Here is a 17,441-nt window from a genome sequence, read left to right as displayed (position 1 = left end):
CTTCCTTACTCGAATGTCCCTGAAGTCGTTTTCTACGTTAATGTTGGTACCTTCCAGTTGCTCATTAGCCCATGCTACAAATTCAAGGGTTTTTTCTTTAAGAGTCGCGAATATGTTCATTTTCTTATCCAGACAGAGGTTTACCATGTTATATGCCGTGACTGTTCCAGTAACATCAGTCACACACAACTAAATTAAGTCTATGAGCATACCAGCACACATTCAATTGAGTTGGAGCTACAGAACTCCACCAAGCAGTGAAACCGTTATATTTTCCTCTCCTATTAGACGCACCATCTGTGGAAGGAACTTCCCACACATTGTTTCAAGTCTATATTCAATTGCTCCAGTCTACTTTTTACTAACTCGAATACGGATTTCCCAGTTGTCGAAGTAGTTTTAGAAATACTGACAAGTCTCTCTTCAATATTATCGGAACTGTTGAGGTATCGAATTACAGTGGAGACCTGGTCTGAAACGGTAACAATCTTAGTAGTGGGATCATTCTGTAGGTAGGCTGCTCAATAATACAAGGCAAATAAATTATTCTGTAAGCGACAGTGAAGTGAAGGTAGGTTCACAGAATAGATAAAATATTAGAGAATTTCGCATTTATTAGTATTTAAACGGTTGTGTACAAGTTATAGGTTTTGATCGATGAAGGCTCTGAGAGGAGCAACATGGGCGTAAACGCCTGGGTATTCTGGATGAGCGCACCCGTAGCCCCATGAGACGATTCCAACCTGCTTTTCACCAACTACGAGTGGTCCACCAGAATCTCCCTGGCAGGAGTCTTTTCCTGGACTGCCAAAACAGATCATGGTATCGGTAATGCCACCACCGTAGCTTCTGTTGCACTCTTTCCTGTCCACTTCTTTAACGTCAACGGCTTGTAGTTGGCGAGGAGAGGATCCTCCAGATGATAGGGTTCCCCATCCTGTGCACACTGCTTCACGATCACCTTCTGCTGCGTTGGCTTCGACCATTGCGATCGGTTTACCGATATCCGAATCCTTGATGGGTTCAGCCAGAGTTAATACGGTGACGTCATCACTAATGGTAGATGGATTGTAGGCTGGGTTCTGTGCAATACTGGCCACCGTGATCACGACACCTTCAGAACTTTTGTAGGTGCTGGAGTGGCGAATTGATAATGAGCTAGCAGATGAGCTGTAAAATATTCGTTAATCTCGAGTACCTACTAACTTAAAAGACTTTCTCATACCCGCTGGTGCAGTGGGCCGCAGTAAGTACTTTGTTTGGTCCAATGATGGAGCCCCCACAAATATGACTGCCGTAATATTGCAAAGATACTTGATATGGATAGTCCTCAATCTTGACCGGTTTACCACCAACGATTTTTCCATCAAGTCTCGGAGGTGTGGCGTTCTGTAGTTTTGCACCTGATGTTAAAACATTTGTGAACATACAATTTCATTTCAAAATGGTATAACTTACCCGCTGCTAAGGTGACTGCGGTTAACAGAAGTAGCAATCGGAACATGGTTGAAATTGTTCTGAAGCAAAATAAACTGTGCGAAATATTTATAGTGCCTAGTAAGAACTTGACGTTATCATGATACATGAACTAATTGCACTCCAAACTATTTGATTCCTAAATGAGTATGTACTCATATTTGACGATACAAATAAACCACTTTTCAAATCACTTTAAATCGTTCAATATAATTGGAGTGTGTTTGTCCGATTACCTGTAATTGCTATAATTATTTTATGCAGAGATAACGGTTTTTCATTAAGTTCTTTCTTTTGAATTCTTTAATAAAACACATAATTTAGATGAAAGTTTCGACGCCAAATTAATTTCCGAAACTTATTGATCCCAGTACACGAAGCGGTTGGAATGATCTAGAATTATGTCTAGGATGAAAACAACTCTATAAAGAGTTTGAAGGTGCAAAACTATTACCGATAACCTCCTTATGTCCTGCACACTGCACAACTGGTCTCCTGTGAGGTGTAGACAAATTATACTATTATATTTTCAACTCTATCTAGCCCATGCGAAGAAAAAAGACATGAGTTTAGCAGTGGGCGGCTACCTGCGTGATTGATGTGACCGTTTTTCTACTAGAAGAGCAATAAGTGTGACAAAATAGGATTTTATGCAGGTGGTTGGAGAAAAAAATTTTTTTATGCTTATAACACTCCCTACGATATTTGTAAGGGGATGTATAACAAGTAAAAGGTCTTTAACGAATGGATCACGGATTAACCAATTCAACCTAACCTACAAAAATCTACCTACTTCTATCGAGTGAGTCGGAAGGACTTATTACATGGACATGAGAGGGATCTAAAGGCAACATCTCATTACCATCACAAGTTCATTTTCAAAATGTTCACCCCTTTCCATCTTAAAGGTCACACAACTTGACAAAAAAATGGCATAGCTTTTTATACCACTTTTACACATACCTATTAATTTAAAAACAAAAACCTTAAACTCCTATAATTACAATTAATTATAGCGCTAGTGCCCTGAAAAATTTTATCTTGTATCTCTCAGTTAATTCCAATGGCAACAGAACTTTTAATTGAAGTGACAAAAGACATTAAAGACACATTCATCAAATTGGTTCATTTAATCAAGGGCATTAATGAGATTTTTACGTCGAGGGCGACAGAGCCCGAGGGCCTCTGGCCCGAGGGATTGTAAGTCGCCCGAGAGTTAAATATCGAGTAATGCCTGAGGTGCATACAAAATGTCATTTTTCATAATTCCAAATAATGTATTTCCAATATATAAATGTAATGATTATTATTTGCCCAACATTAAAGTGCTTCATATGAATCAAGTAGCATCTTTTTTTATTACCTACATAGTGTAACTCCAAATACATTCAATTCAAAAATTGCTTTAACACCAGCTGCAAGACCACAGCTGCGCACACCTCCGAGACTGGATGGAAAAATCGTTGGTGGTAAACCGGTCCAGATTGAGGACTATCCATACCAAGTATCTTTGCAATATTATGGCAGTCATATTTGTGGAGGCTCCATCATTGGACCGAACAAAGTTCTTACTGCGGCCCACTGCACCAGCGGGTATGAGAAAGTCTTTTAAGTTAGTACTCGAGAATAACGAATATTTTACAGCTCATCTGCTAGCTCATTGTCAATTCGTCACTCCAGCACCTACAAAGGTTCTGAGGGTGTCGTGATTAAGGTGGCCAGTATTGCACAGAACCCAGCCTACAATCCATCTACAATTAGTGATGACGTCACCGTATTAACTTTGGCTGAACCCATCAAGGATTCGGATATCGGCAAACCGATCGCAATGGTAGAAGCGAACGCAACAGAAGGTGATCGTGAAGCAGTATGTACAGGATGAGGAACCTTGTCATCTGGAGGATCCTCTCCTCGCCAACTACAAGCCGTTGAAGTTAAAGAAGTGGACAGGAAAGAGTGCAACAGAAGCTACGGTGGTGGCATTACCGACACCATGATCTGCTTTGGCAGTCCAGGAAAAGACTCTTGCCAGGGAGATTCCGGTGGACCACTCGTAGTTGGTGAGAAGCAGGTTGGAATCGTCTCATGGGGCTACGGATGCGCTCATCCAGAATATCCCGGCGTCTACGCCCATGTTGCTCCTCTCAGAACCTTCATCGATCAAAATTTATAACCTACATGCAACCCCCCTATAAATACTAATAAATGCGAAGTTTTTTAATATTTTGTTTATTTTGTGAACCTACCTAATGTCACTATCGCTTGCACAATGATTTATTTGCCTTGCATATTGATCAGCTTGTCAATACATCTTAAATGAACATAGTTTTAAAAGTTAAAAAAAATCACCTGAAATTTTAACCATTTTTGTACAAGGACCCAAAATTATACAAAACTGGGTGCAAGCGAAATTCACCTTAATTAACATTCTTTAACTTAGGCGATACGACCTAGAATCGCTTAACCGTTGCGGTATCGTATTTTGTTCATTCTTATTCTGCACGTCAACAATAACGCGATGCAGTTTGTTTAATAGAATTATTTATGTTTAATCGACGACGTGAGGTAAAAAAAGTTAACTCTGCATTTAGTGGGGTTAATTACTTATCCGAATAGTAATAACGGATCGACTATATGTTCCCTCCAATCGTTGCTGATGATCCTAATGATCCAATTAATAACTCTCTGAAAACTTGACACTCCATTGGTTACACCGAAAGGAATTCGACGAAATTGATAAAGGTTTCCAAGTGCTTCGAAAGTAGTGTATTGTCGTTCTTCAGATAGCATTAGGATCTGATGGCACTTTGCAGATCGATTGCACTAAATATGCCGTAGTTCGACATGTTGGATACTAATTCTTCCATATTTGCAAGTGGATATGCGTCCAGAAGCATATACCTAGTTATTGTCTGTGCATACCAAGACGCTTTTTATGAGTGGCATTCTCTGTGATTAAAACTTGAGCTCTGCAGGGAGAAGTGCTTTCTTCGATGATCCCTTCCAACAACAGTTTTCTTATTTCTTCTTTTATGAATTTCTTATCATCTTCGCTATGTCTTCGAAACTTTCTAGTAATAGGCTTGCGATCAAAAGAAATATTTGAAAATAAGGGTACCACAGGTACAGAAGCTGCCGCAAACCCGCACACTTTGATGGGTTCTTTCGATCCACCAAAAATTAACTCAAGAGAAGAAGGCTTTTTGAGAACGTCGTGACCTATAATCAAATTCTTCACTATTAGTAAATGTAAATTTTTATAATCACACTGGCCGACTAGCAGATAGAGAGATATCAAACAGTGCTCAGCTTGTACCCTTTGAATGTATGTTATTACAGTTGCTTTCTTTAAGGAGCTGCAGAGGTGAGAAACTGCAGCACTGTTTGGCTTATTACTGCCGCATATTTTAACGAAATGTCCCTTTTTATTACAAAGCTGACAGGACTCGTTGACAGCATGGCACTCCTTTCGGGGATGAATACGTTCACCGCAAAAGAAACATTTTCGTTTATTTTTGTAAGATGGCGAAGCTGCGACGTTATGTGCCTCGCACTGATCTTCAGACTGTGGTGCTCCTCCATGTTGTTGAGCAGCATTCAAGCCGATAACGTTGTATTGTTGGGAACTAATCTGCCATCTCTAAGGATAATGTTTAATTGTACTGGTCATCGAGGCTTAACGTCAGATTCTCGAGTCGAGAATCGCCGTCTTATCTTATTTGACTGGATTCCCGAAATAAATGCGTCAGCGTCCCGTATATTGTTAGATCGATTAGTTTCGGCTTTGAAACTGGCATTCTCTAGAGAATATTTTAAAGGATATTTTCATTGATAGGTTTGATAAAAACCGTGTTTAACATGCTGATAGCAGCGTCATAAGTTGAACACTTGCTGATGATTTATTTATTTATTATCCCTCTTTTGTTCTGGGTCCTCAACAGGCTTGCGCCCAATTACAGAGTGATCCGCATAATGCTTTTTAGAGGTGCATCTGCAGAACGTGTTAAGTTGTTCTATCTACCCCGGTATTTACCTTACGAACTAGGAAAACTGCACGAAAACCTAATTCGGAGTAACTGGCAGAATGCTCGAAACTGATCTAAGGGAGTTCCCATCTCTGCCACAGATGAAAAATTCTTACCTCAGCCCAGGTTCGAACATCCGACCTCCGGCTTTATAGCCCAACGCTCTACCATTGAACCACAAAGTCGGTATATATGCCAAGAGGAAGTTCTCGAAGGTTCGTAGCCAGTGCTCTTATTCCGTGGAGGTGGAACTAACTGATATCCGACCGACTATTTTATTTTGTTGAATAAATTTATATAGATAAAACCTTTACAATAAACGGTTTTATTCAACAAAATTATTGCTACTGACATTATAGGACATGTCAATGGCCCGTATGAATAAAAGTCAGCAAATGCTTATACTTGCAAAATTCAAAGTAAATACTCGTAACTGCCCCTTCATACTGGTCTGTTTAGCATGGTTTAGCAGCGCTGCACTGCGTCCTGTCCTTCTGCTTAGAAGCGCTGCTAAGTCGCCCAGTGCGAAGGAGCACTTACGAGTATTTATTTAGAATTTCGTAAGTATAAGCATTTGCTTACTTTTATTCATACGGGCCATTATATAACATAACAAATTAGATTAGGATGAGACCATAAATAAGGTGTTTGTATATTACTACAGGTACCATCCAATGAGTAGCAGCTCTGCCGTTGTTGGGGTTAAAATATACGCCGACATTTTACCACATTTTTAAACCCAATTCTGTATGTTTGAAAATTTTGTTCCATGTGCCTATATTTATATGTATATTTTCCAATATCTCTAAATGTACGTCATTATCTTTGTCACATAACCAACGTTAATCGAAAATTGTCCAAAAAAATAATGCTATTGTTATACGCAGTTTTGCGAGCCAAAAATGAAATTTTTAACTCTTTCCGTTCTACTTTCGTTATTTAAGTTTTAATGCGGGAGACAGAATACGAAGTCCTGCAACTTTGAAGAACTTGGAATCCGCACTTTTGATATCTCCTAAATATAATTAGCTTTTTAAGATAATCTTAAAATACGTTATAAGTGGGTACTATCTTAAGTGTCTGTTAAGAAAGTGACATGTTATAATAGAACCGGAGTATAGTGACTTGGCAACTTAAAAGACACAATTGCTAGCGATGATGTACAAAAATGTACAAAAATGTATCGGTGTATTCAAAAGCACATTCACTGGATTGTACCTAACATTGTTATTCTTTATTGAAATCAGTGAGTACCTAGTTTGTTGTTCTGTATTAAAATCGGTAAGTAACTTGTCGAACGCTTTCAGATTTAGAAAATTTGTCAATGTGCCTACAATTTTTGACGAGTTGATTGCTGTAGGAAAAGTAAGTAGGTATACTTAAATGCTGAGTGGTTCTGCAATCACTCGGTGAAAGGTTTGTTTGTACCGTAAAATGTGATTACTCATTTGAAAAACAGATCGCTTAAAATGTACCTATTAGGTTCGTTTATCGTGATAAGTCCTAGGAACTATAAATAGTTCGTGCAATTTATTTTGTGTCAGAACAATTTCAATCATGTTCCGTTTAGTACTTCTTCTGACCGTAATTACCATCGCATCAGGTACGTTTCCTATTTTCAAATAAATTATATATTCAAAAACTACACACCAGCTGCCAGACCACAGCTGCGCACACCTCCAAGACTGGATGGTAAAATTGTTGGTGGAAAACCCGTCAAGATCGAGGAATATCCATACCAAGTTTCTTTGCAACGTTACGGCAGCCATGTTTGTGGTGGTTCCATCATTGGACCGAACAAAGTACTCACTGCAGCTCACTGCACCAGCGGGTAATGAATAATCAGTTTGTTTTTTACCTAAATTTAACTAATATTTTACAGCTCATCTGCAAGCTCCTTGTCAATTCGTCACTCCAGCACCTTCAGAGGTTCTGAAGGTGTCGTAATCAAGGTGGCCAGTATTGCACAGAATCCAGCCTACAATCCATCTACAATTAGTGATGACGTCACCGTATTAACTCTTGCTGAACCCATCAAGGATTCCGATATTGGCAAACCTATCGCAATGGTCGAAGCCAACGCAGCAGAAGGTGATCGTGAAGCAGTGTGCACAGGATGGGGAACCCTATCAGCTGGAGGATCCTCTCCTCGACAACTACAAGCCGTTGACGTTAAAGAAGTGGACAGGAAAGAGTGCAATGCAAGCTACGGTGGTGGCATTACCGATACCATGATCTGCTTTGGCAGTCCAGGAAAAGACTCTTGCCAGGGAGATTCCGGTGGACCACTCGTAGTTGGTGAGAAGCAGGTTGGAATTGTCTCATGGGGCTACGGATGCGCTCATCCCGAATATCCCGGTGTGTACGCCCACGTTGCTCCTCTCAGAACATTCATCGATCAAAACTTGTAACATTTACACAGACAGATAGATAATAATAAACATGATTTTTACAATATATTTTTAATTCGGTAAAACTTATTCACAGTGATGGTTTACAAATGACAAAGTGCGTTTTCAACATAACAGATAGTGCTAGATGCCATCATTTAGCGTAAAAAGATGTACAGTTTCTGACTAATTTAATGTCCCTCGAATGCCTCATACCTGTCACATAGGCAACCAACATTCCATTTACTTAATTAATTCATTTGACTTCGGTTTTTAAGTGGAAGGGATACCGTTAGTTGTAATTTATCCGCACACCTTTTTGCGAAAGCGGGCAGAAAAATCTTCGATCTACCTGCTAGGGAACTTACGCACTTGTAACCTCGCTTCATGGCATATTTATTAAAATTGACGCGTCTAAAATTAGGAAAGGTGATTCATTTGACAAAAAATAACTCTTGTTCCAATATGTCAATACAATAAACCGTCCGTCGTCTTTTAATTTAATTCTCCTAAGTTACAGATTTTAATTTGCCAGAGTTGTAATGCATAGTTAATAAAAAAAAACACTTTTATTTTCATATGGCGGATTTATTCAGCTCCTTACGTCTCAAAGCAGTTGGGATAAGATAAGAACATTAATTACTTATTTAACCAATTCAATTTCGGTAACATTCCTTGCAGGGTTGCGTCAAAACAGGTTTATTTATTACTTAGTAATTAACAGTTACCTACTCATTTTAAAATTAAAAGCCGTAAGGTTTGTAAGATTACCTACTACATATATGAATTGTTTTTAAATGTTGGGGGAATAATTAAGCGATCTTATGTAAAATGAATAAACTCTGATTTTTAGTATTTTATTGTATCAGTAGATTATTTTAGAGCCTTTACTCACGTATGCCATACAACGTTCTATACAATATTTTGAAGTTTCTACCTGATAAAAGAATTCGTAATGATGTCTCATCGATGTAATTAAACATATTTTTTTTAAATTTAATCTGTATAGGTAGTCTTATTGTCAAGTCAGCCGAAATGGTAACCAAGCCAGTTATATTCTACTTTGCTAGTTTCGTAAATCGTCACTTACTATGGAATATTGGAAAAAAGGTATTTTAGTAAGTATAAATATGTTGGCACCTTACAAATTATGTATTCCCTGACCGAAAAAGTCATTATCAATTATTTACCTCATTTTTCTTCTGGGTTCCTATAAATCGCTTTCTCTATCTGATTAACCTAACAAAATTGAAATCCTTACTAATTGGAAAGACTTGTTTTGGTTTCCATGAAAATCTAATTACTTAGGTTTTGCAAAATCGATAAAAATTTGACTGCGTTTACGGTTCATGGAAAATAATCAAATTTCGGAAATTGTTTTAACATGCGGGACCAGGTCTGTAATCCTCAGTTGGAGTTTTGGTGGAATTCAGGTAACAACTTTGATAAGGTCCCTCCCGATGAAACCAATATAAAGATATGATTCATGCATTGCATATTGCCATTAGGACTTTCTCCACCAGTTCCTTTTCTTTTATTAGTTAATTATATCTTGATTGCAAGTTGATGAAGGTTAGATCACAAATCATTAATTCGAATTAATCCATCGTGTTTCGTTAGATAGATTACACCTTACAAAGTATGAGTTTAAAAGTTTATTTTCCAAGGAAGGACACTAGTTATGTTCGCAGTATAAGTAAAAAGTATTATTTTTGTGAATTTAAGAATTAGTTAATTAATTTAACATTAACGCTCGAAAAATTGAACTGAAAAAAATTTATTTTTTAAGGAAGTGGAAATAAATTACCCTTCCCAATTTTAGATGTGCCAATTGAAATAAATGTGCCATGAAAAGGTTACAGACTTTCGAATAAATCGAAAATTTTTCCACCCGCATTCATATAATCTTACAATACCTATACGGCTTTCAATTATAACATGAGTAGGTAACCGTTAATTACATAGTAAGTAATAAATAAACCTGTTTTCAAGCAATCCTGAAAAGAAAGACCCAAGGTTGAATTGGCTAAATATGTTATTAATCTAGTTATCTTATCCCGACTACTTTGAGACGCAGATAGCTGTATAAGTTCGCCCTATAAAAATTAAAAGTAGGATTTTTGAACAATTAGACATTACAATTTTGATTAATTAATTCAAAAATTGTACTTGGACGAATTGAATTAAAAGACGATGGGTGGGTTATTATTGTCGCATATTGCAACAAGATTCTTTTTTTAATAGGTATTTGTCAAATGAATCGCCGTTTCTAATTTTAGACGCGCCAATATTAATAAATATGCCATGAAGCGAGGTTACATGTGCGTAACTTTCCTAGCAGGTAAATCGAAGATTTTGCTGCCCGCTTTGGCAAAAAGGTGTGCGGATAAATTACAACTAACGGCATCCCTTCCACTTAAAAACCGAAGTCAAACGAATTAATTAAGTAAATGGAATGTTGGTTGCCTATGTGACAGGTATGAGGCATTCGAGGGACATTAAATAAGTCAGAAACTGTACACGCCCTTTAGCCGTCACAAAAACTAGCAGCAGCAACTCGGTTTACTTCATAGATATATAAATACATAGATACAGCCATACCCCAACATAGTTCAAAAGGACGTACCATCTATTACCATCACTTTCGGCACATTAATTACGTATAGCGCTATCCTTTATAGAGGTACCCTGAGCATGGAAGACAAGATTCGCATTATTTATTATAACTGTCAATCAAATTGTTCGCACAAGTCACACAGAAAATTATCAGATTTGAGACTTTACAACATAAATAAACCGCCTTTTTATTTATTTAAATCGCATAGCAGCAAGAAATGTTACATTTAAAATGGAAGATGTTACTTAGAAAGCTGGCAAATGAAGAATTTGAAAAAATTACAGCTGACAACTGGAAGAAAGTGTGTGAACATGTGGAAAGTGATTAATTTAAAAGAGAAGTTATATTGGTTGATGTTTCTGAACTTTATAATAAGTGTTAATAATGGCAGTGATGATTCGGATTTGTCAATTTCATCTGCCGATTATTCGGATTGTGAACTTTTAGAAACGTAATGAATGTTCGCTAAATGAGTATTATCACCAATTGGATATCATTGTTAAGATGTTGTATTTATTTTAAATAAATGTACACGTGTAGCTTGCTTACTACAATTAGCACTATAATTTCAAAAAGAAACCCCACCGATTGGACATATGCCGAAAGGTAGGCAAGACGCGTAGCGATAAAAAATTTGATATTGCACGCACACACAGTCTATAAATCTCGTTTTCCTAAGAATATTGCACGGATCCTGTGATCATGATACAAACGCACTGCATCAACATTATATAGGCCAAAATGATAATTGGAAACGAATTCACTTCCTGTCGCAACTTAATCTCCGTTACCATTACGCCTAAAACCATGCAATTGAAATTAAAATGTTGAACATAAACTTTACTTACTTACGGTTTTTTTGATATTCTGCAAGCCAGCAATGAATTCACTGCAGCACATCATGCCAAACAACGTAAACATAGTCCCAAATTTAAATGGCGTAGCTCTATGTAATAAAACTATTTCAGGAATAACAATTATGGACGCGTCTATCATTATGGCAAGCACTAATGTTATTCATATACATTTGATAACGCAATAATTACATAATATTTAGTGAAAAAAACCGTCCATCATGTTTAGGGCGAATATTTTTAGTTAGATTTGATTTCGCGCGATCGTGAAATGTGTCAACTGTCACATGACTTATGGGACGCGCTAAGTTTGTTTTAAGCGTCCGATTCGCGTACGACGTAGTGGTTAATGCAATAAAATGAGATAGAACATGTTTCTTCTTGGTTAGAAAGTAATGGAGAGATGTACAAATTTCTTTGATATGTTTTTTAAAAACCGAGGTACGTTTGTTAAGGATGGCTGTATCTAGGTATTTATATATCTATGGTTTACTTGCTATTTCCAGTAGTCAAGGAAACATTATTACAACAATAATTACGCAATTGCAACATTTCTAAAATGAAAAACAACACTGAGATATAAATTCATATGAAACGAACTAGCGAAATATTCTCATATACAGGGTGTCCCGTCGTTAGTTTTAGTATTTATACTGAACGGCTACATGACATTGTGTAGTACATAACAGTATACTTTTCTATCTTTTTCTATAGCGCTAACGATTATAATTTGTTTGGTAATGAGTTCATCTTTCATTAATTCCACTGGTCGAATATTACAATCTAATTTTTCCACTTGTACAATAAAATAAACAATAGCATGCCGACTTACGTTACAAAACTGCGAACTGTCATCTGTCATTGGACTTCTTGTAGTTTTACTACGTTTAATTCCTAGTTTATTTAACTAAGTGTTTCCCGCACGCAAATTCCATGCCGGAACTACTGTTTCCGTACGCGAGTAAAGAAATGTTTTCCAAAATAAATCGATAGAGGTAAAGAAGTGACGAATCAAACACTCGCCGTCCCATTAAAACCTAGCACTCGGTTTTCCCGCGTTTAATGAACCCTTACACTAAAATTCACGGAAAAAAAATACTCCTAAAATGATTTTTATGATTGTAATTAGCTACATTCATGTACCGGAATAAAAGAACCAATTTCAGTAAGAGTCTTTTCTGCTAAATGTTCAGAACTTGGCGATGAATATTTCATTAGCTTCGTCTAAATTTGATTGTAAAGCTCGAGTTTTCTCGTATCGCATCATCTTCCTTACTTGCTGACGGTTTGCAATTTTGTTATTAATGATTAAGTTTCAGGGATAAAATAGTTATACATGTGCGTGGATATATTTCTTGTTAAAACAGGCCACGTTGCATTTCTACAACATGTAAGGATGTTCTCGCTGTTAATGTTTGGGCGGAACATGTATGAGAATGTTGCAGTTTCACTTTAATTTTTATACATAATGTAGGACTCTCTTAGTTAATGATATGCTGCACGCATATTCGACATTAATTATAATATTATAAGTATTAATTAGGTACGTCTAGGGTTAACTTTTATGGCAGAAGTCCAACACCAAGTTGGCAAGCGCTGCGTGTACTGGTTCAGGCGAAGACGGCAAACTTTGGTTTAAAAGCTGCACTTCTTCGTAGCGACGACGCCTATTACTAATGCGATTTGGGCAGCATCTACCATCAAAATGTATATGTAAATTCTCATCAGAAACTCGCTAATTATAATAAATGGAAGTCTCGCGCTACCGTCCCGTTTTCTAATGACAGCTAACAGTTCTAACTGCTTGTTTTTGTAACTTAAACGCGGCGTTAGCATGAACACTATTTCCCCAAAATTCGAACCCATATGCAAACAAACTTTCAAATGCAGAGTAATATACAATCTTCGCCGTTGCTGCTCCTATACTGTCTCTTATCTTCCTGATTTGGTAAACGGCCTTTGCTAGTTTTGGACATAAATTAGTGACATGTGAAGACCACGATAAATTTTCATCTATCGTAACACCTAAGAATTTTGTGTTATCTGTTGTTGCGCTTTAAAAGTTTTAAACAAAATCGCAAAGCATTTATCGAAATTGAGGATAAGTTAATGACGGTACATCCACTTTTGTATTTCAGACACCTTATTTGCAGCATAATCATGCAGAGTATTAAGACACGTGCCCTGAAAGGCAATGGAAGTATCGTCCGCAAACAGTGTTAAATTTATGTCTGGAAACGAAGTAATTAAGTATAGTGAATACTATTTGATTTTACAAAGAAAAACTCCTATTATCTACAACAACTCCAATAAAGAAACCCTTTCTGTTACCTACAGAGGTGTACTTGGTACTTCTTTATAATCAAGATTACAATGAATGAAAATTCACAGCACTACCACGATTAAAAAAGATAAAAATTCTGATATAAAGTTACCCGTATTCTTGTTGATTGCTTGTTATGTTTGACGCCATTGGAAGCTAAGAAAGAGGGGAGTTTAACATTTTAAATCACATATATTTAACATAAAATCGATATCAAAAGCAATAAGACAACATAGTTCCTTATGCACAACCTTTAATATTCCACGAGATATCTCTTTGATCTTATCTTACGCAGTTTCGTTTAATTATGAGTTCATTATATTTTAGTTGCTGAAGTGCCAATAATACGAGTACATTTTCCGATGTGAATATCTGAAAAAGTATGATATAAAATTGTTTACCTAATTAAAGTGGGAAAAAATATATTTCTTGATTCTGTGTATTTTTGTTAGAGCGTTGAAAACATTTTCATTTAATTGGTAATTAAAAGAAGGGTATAATTTGACTGTATTTTTATATCGTTTCAAATGTTCGTTATTTGTTTTTATTACATTTGCGTTATGCCCACTGTGAAAATACGCGATGAAATCACTTTGTGGATATCTAATCAAATTTCCGATTAATGTACCTACGGGAATTTGTAAATTAAACCAATTAAAGATATTAAATATTTAAAAGAGGTGAAAACACTTTTAGCTAAACATCGACTTGATGAAACCCCTATGGTATTATTCTAAATTTCAATTAGTCGGGACTAAATCCTGAGAAAGCTTTCCTATAGGCTGCAAAAAAAAACATTTTTGGTTATTATTATTATTATTATGGTCGGTGTTTCTTGTGAGAACTCAGGTCTAGCCTGGTTAACTAATCGCACGGATTAAAATCAAGTAACGATTAGTGTCTGTGTCTGTGTCTGTGTCTGGTGAAGTTATGTAGGGTTCTAAAGAAAAATAAAAAATAAAATAAATATTCACACACTCACATTGGAAATCTAGAGGTAGTATGTAATTCACACTTACCAACATAGCTATTAATGGCCCCAATAGTCAACGCTATCAGGAAAGAAGAAAACAAAACAAAAATATCATTATAATAATTCCTGTAATTTTATTAAATAGAGTTTATTGTGTAAGTGTTTCTTTGGCTTTGCGTTTGGGTTGAATACGAGAGGGTTGTGATAACGTGGTGTGTTTAGGTGAAGAAGGACTTTTGTGTTTTTTAACTGTGCTAGGACATGTAACTTTATTCGGTGGACCTGTCTTTGTGGTACATGTTGCCTTACTTGTATTTATGGTGTTTCTTTGTTCTAGAGGTTGTATTTGTGTTGTTGCTTGGATTATTGGTGGAGACATTACGGTATTTTGTGAGCCTCTAGTGCTGTTAAGGTTGCTGCGTTTGGGTTGAGTACGAGTGGGTTGTGATAACGTGGTGTGTTTCTGAGAGGAAAGAGTATTGTGTTTTTTAGCTGTGCTAGGCCGTGTAACTTTATTGGGTGAGGGCGTCTTTGTAGTGCATGTTGCGGTACTTGTATTTATTGCGTTTGTTTGTTCAGGAAGTTGTGTTTGTGTGGTTGGTTGAGTTAAGGGTGGAGATATTACAGTATGTTGTGTGTCATGTTGTGAGTCTAAAGTGCTGTTTAGGTTTTTGCGTTTGGGTTGAATACTAATGGGTTGTGATAATGTGGTTTGCTTCAGAGGTGAATCTCTGATTGTAGTATATGTTGTATCATTTGTTGTACTTGTTTGTTCGGTAAGTTGTATTTGTGTGTTTGTTTGGGTTAGAGGTGGAGATATTACAGTATGTTTTGTGTCCGTGTTGTGAGCGAGTGCTTTTGTTTACATGTATACGTTGTGGATCATTTGTGTATGTAGTATCTTGTGTTATGTTTAGAAATTTACGAACAATATGGCATGTGTTGATAATGACTGCTTTTTGTAAATGTTTGTATGTGTTTTTGTCTAAACCTAATTCAGGCCGTCTGAATTTTTTATTACGAGCAGGGACCCGATTGTCCCGGATTCGTTTTGACATTTGGTTTCTTGAGGGCACCGGCGAGCATCCCTCAGGTTTTTGTTTATTGATTCGACTTTTTCCTTGGGTTTATCTTTAATTGTTGAACGCGAAGGCAGTTATTCCGGCTCTGGCTTCTTGGCTTTTAAGGGTAGATGAGGGTGAGGAAATGGTGTGATGGAGATGAGATGGTGCGTTGTGTTCGGGAGAACAGACTTGTCCGTGAACGGGTTGTGGCGACCATGACAATATAGGTGGTTGTCTAGGAGAAATAATAAATAATTAATATTTGACATTCCGTTATATTTTCAAATCACTAATAGTTCTTTTACTGTATTTTGTAATAAAACGCTACAATTTGGTGACCCCGACTTGAGACGTGAGTGATTACGTGCGGACACATCTGAAAAATGGAACAACAACTACAGGAACAACAAACGCTCATCGCGCGACTGCAGGAACAATTAGCGCAAAGTCGACAACAACCGGAACCTACAACAGATACGATAGAGGAGATTAGAAAGGTTAAATTACCAATTTTTTGGCAAAAGGATCCCGTCCTATGGTTTGCACAAGTAGATGCCCAATTTCATACGTATAAAATCAGGTCAGACATCACAAGATTTTTCACAGTGGTAGCTGCACTAGATTGTAATGTATTACAACAAGTCTCCGACGTCGTGGCTAATCCACCCTCGACAGACAAATACGAGACCATAAAGAAGAAACTCATTGCGGCGTATTCTGACTCGCAGGATCGTCAGTTGCGCAAGCTGCTTAATGAAATTGAATTAGGTGATCACAAACCTTCCCAATTACTGCGACAGATGAGAAGCTTAGCAGATAAACGCATTAACGAAGACGTACTGAAGACCCTGTGGGTGCAGCGCTTGCCTCAAAATGTCCAGTTCATTCTTTCTGCCAGCGAAGGTGTCACGTTGGATAAGATGGCCGACGTCGCAGATAAACTTGTGGAAATATACGCTTCTGGGTCGATTTCTGCAGTCAACCGTGCTGCGTCTCCCAGACGCATGGACATGTCAGAATCTGCATCTGCATTATTAGTAATGCAAAAACAAATTGAGATGCTCACTGACATGGTTAAAACCCTCACCACCGATAGAGGACGTTCACAACAGCGTTATGATCGATCTAAATCTCGTTCACGCACACACTCCGGTAACTTTAGACATCGCCCAGCAGAGGAAGTTTGTTACTACCATGCCAGTTTCGGTGAAAAAGCAAGAAAATGCAAGCCTCCCTGTAATTTCAAGCCGAAGGAAAACTAAACAACCCACCGACACATGAGGCAGTGTTCGGGGGTAGCGAAAAACATCATCGCCTCTTTATAACAGATAAAAAGTCCGGAATTCGATATCTAGTCGACACGGGAGCAGATATATCGGTGCTTCCAAAGCAGTTCTTGGGTAAGTCAACTTGCATACCCACTAAAGTGTCGCTTTTCGCAGCCAATGCCTCACCAATATCAACTTATGGAGAAAAATTAATTTGCCTCGACTTGGGATTAAGGCGATCGTATAAATGGACTTTCGTTATAGCCAACGTCTCTCAACCCATCATAGGCGCAGATCTTTTGAGTTATTATAGTTTGCTAGTTGATTTAAGAAACAGAAAACTTATTGACTCGAGAACTCAACTCACCTCTGTCGCTAGCATTGAAGACTGCGATGCTCCAACAATTACAACTCTCGTAGTTTCTTCAAAATATCATGAGGTTTTGGCTCG

General features: G+C 37.3%; 3 protein-coding genes and 1 pseudogene across 3 annotated transcripts; 3 read left to right on the top strand and 1 right to left on the bottom strand.

The window, feature by feature from the left end:
• Positions 1-641: 641 nt before the first annotated feature.
• On the bottom strand, positions 642-1,504 carry LOC116162621 (trypsin beta-like). Its single transcript, XM_031476270.1, has 3 exons — positions 1,463-1,504; positions 1,226-1,389; positions 642-1,170 (listed from the first exon to the last, which is right to left on the bottom strand). The coding sequence occupies exons 1-3, from the start codon at positions 1,502-1,504 to the stop codon at positions 642-644; spliced, it is 735 nt and encodes a 244-aa protein (XP_031332130.1).
• LOC116162608 lies at positions 1,503-3,649 on the top strand (annotated as a pseudogene).
• Positions 3,650-6,964: 3,315 nt separating this feature from the next.
• On the top strand, positions 6,965-7,921 carry LOC116158739 (trypsin alpha-4-like). Its single transcript, XM_031471571.1, has 3 exons — positions 6,965-7,104; positions 7,155-7,332; positions 7,384-7,921. The coding sequence occupies exons 1-3, from the start codon at positions 7,059-7,061 to the stop codon at positions 7,910-7,912; spliced, it is 753 nt and encodes a 250-aa protein (XP_031327431.1). The 5' UTR covers positions 6,965-7,058; the 3' UTR covers positions 7,913-7,921.
• An 8,119-nt stretch (positions 7,922-16,040) lies between these two features.
• Positions 16,041-16,984, top strand: LOC116162601. Its single transcript, XM_031476250.1, has one exon. The coding sequence runs from the start codon at positions 16,106-16,108 to the stop codon at positions 16,982-16,984; it is 879 nt and encodes a 292-aa protein (XP_031332110.1). The 5' UTR covers positions 16,041-16,105.
• Positions 16,985-17,441: the final 457 nt, after the last annotated feature.

Source organism: Photinus pyralis, unplaced genomic scaffold (genome assembly GCF_008802855.1).
Source record: "Photinus pyralis isolate 1611_PpyrPB1 unplaced genomic scaffold, Ppyr1.3 Ppyr1.4_LG1, whole genome shotgun sequence".
Taxonomy (NCBI): domain Eukaryota; kingdom Metazoa; phylum Arthropoda; class Insecta; order Coleoptera; family Lampyridae; genus Photinus; species Photinus pyralis.
This window is presented reverse-complemented; position numbering and strand designations above follow the sequence as displayed.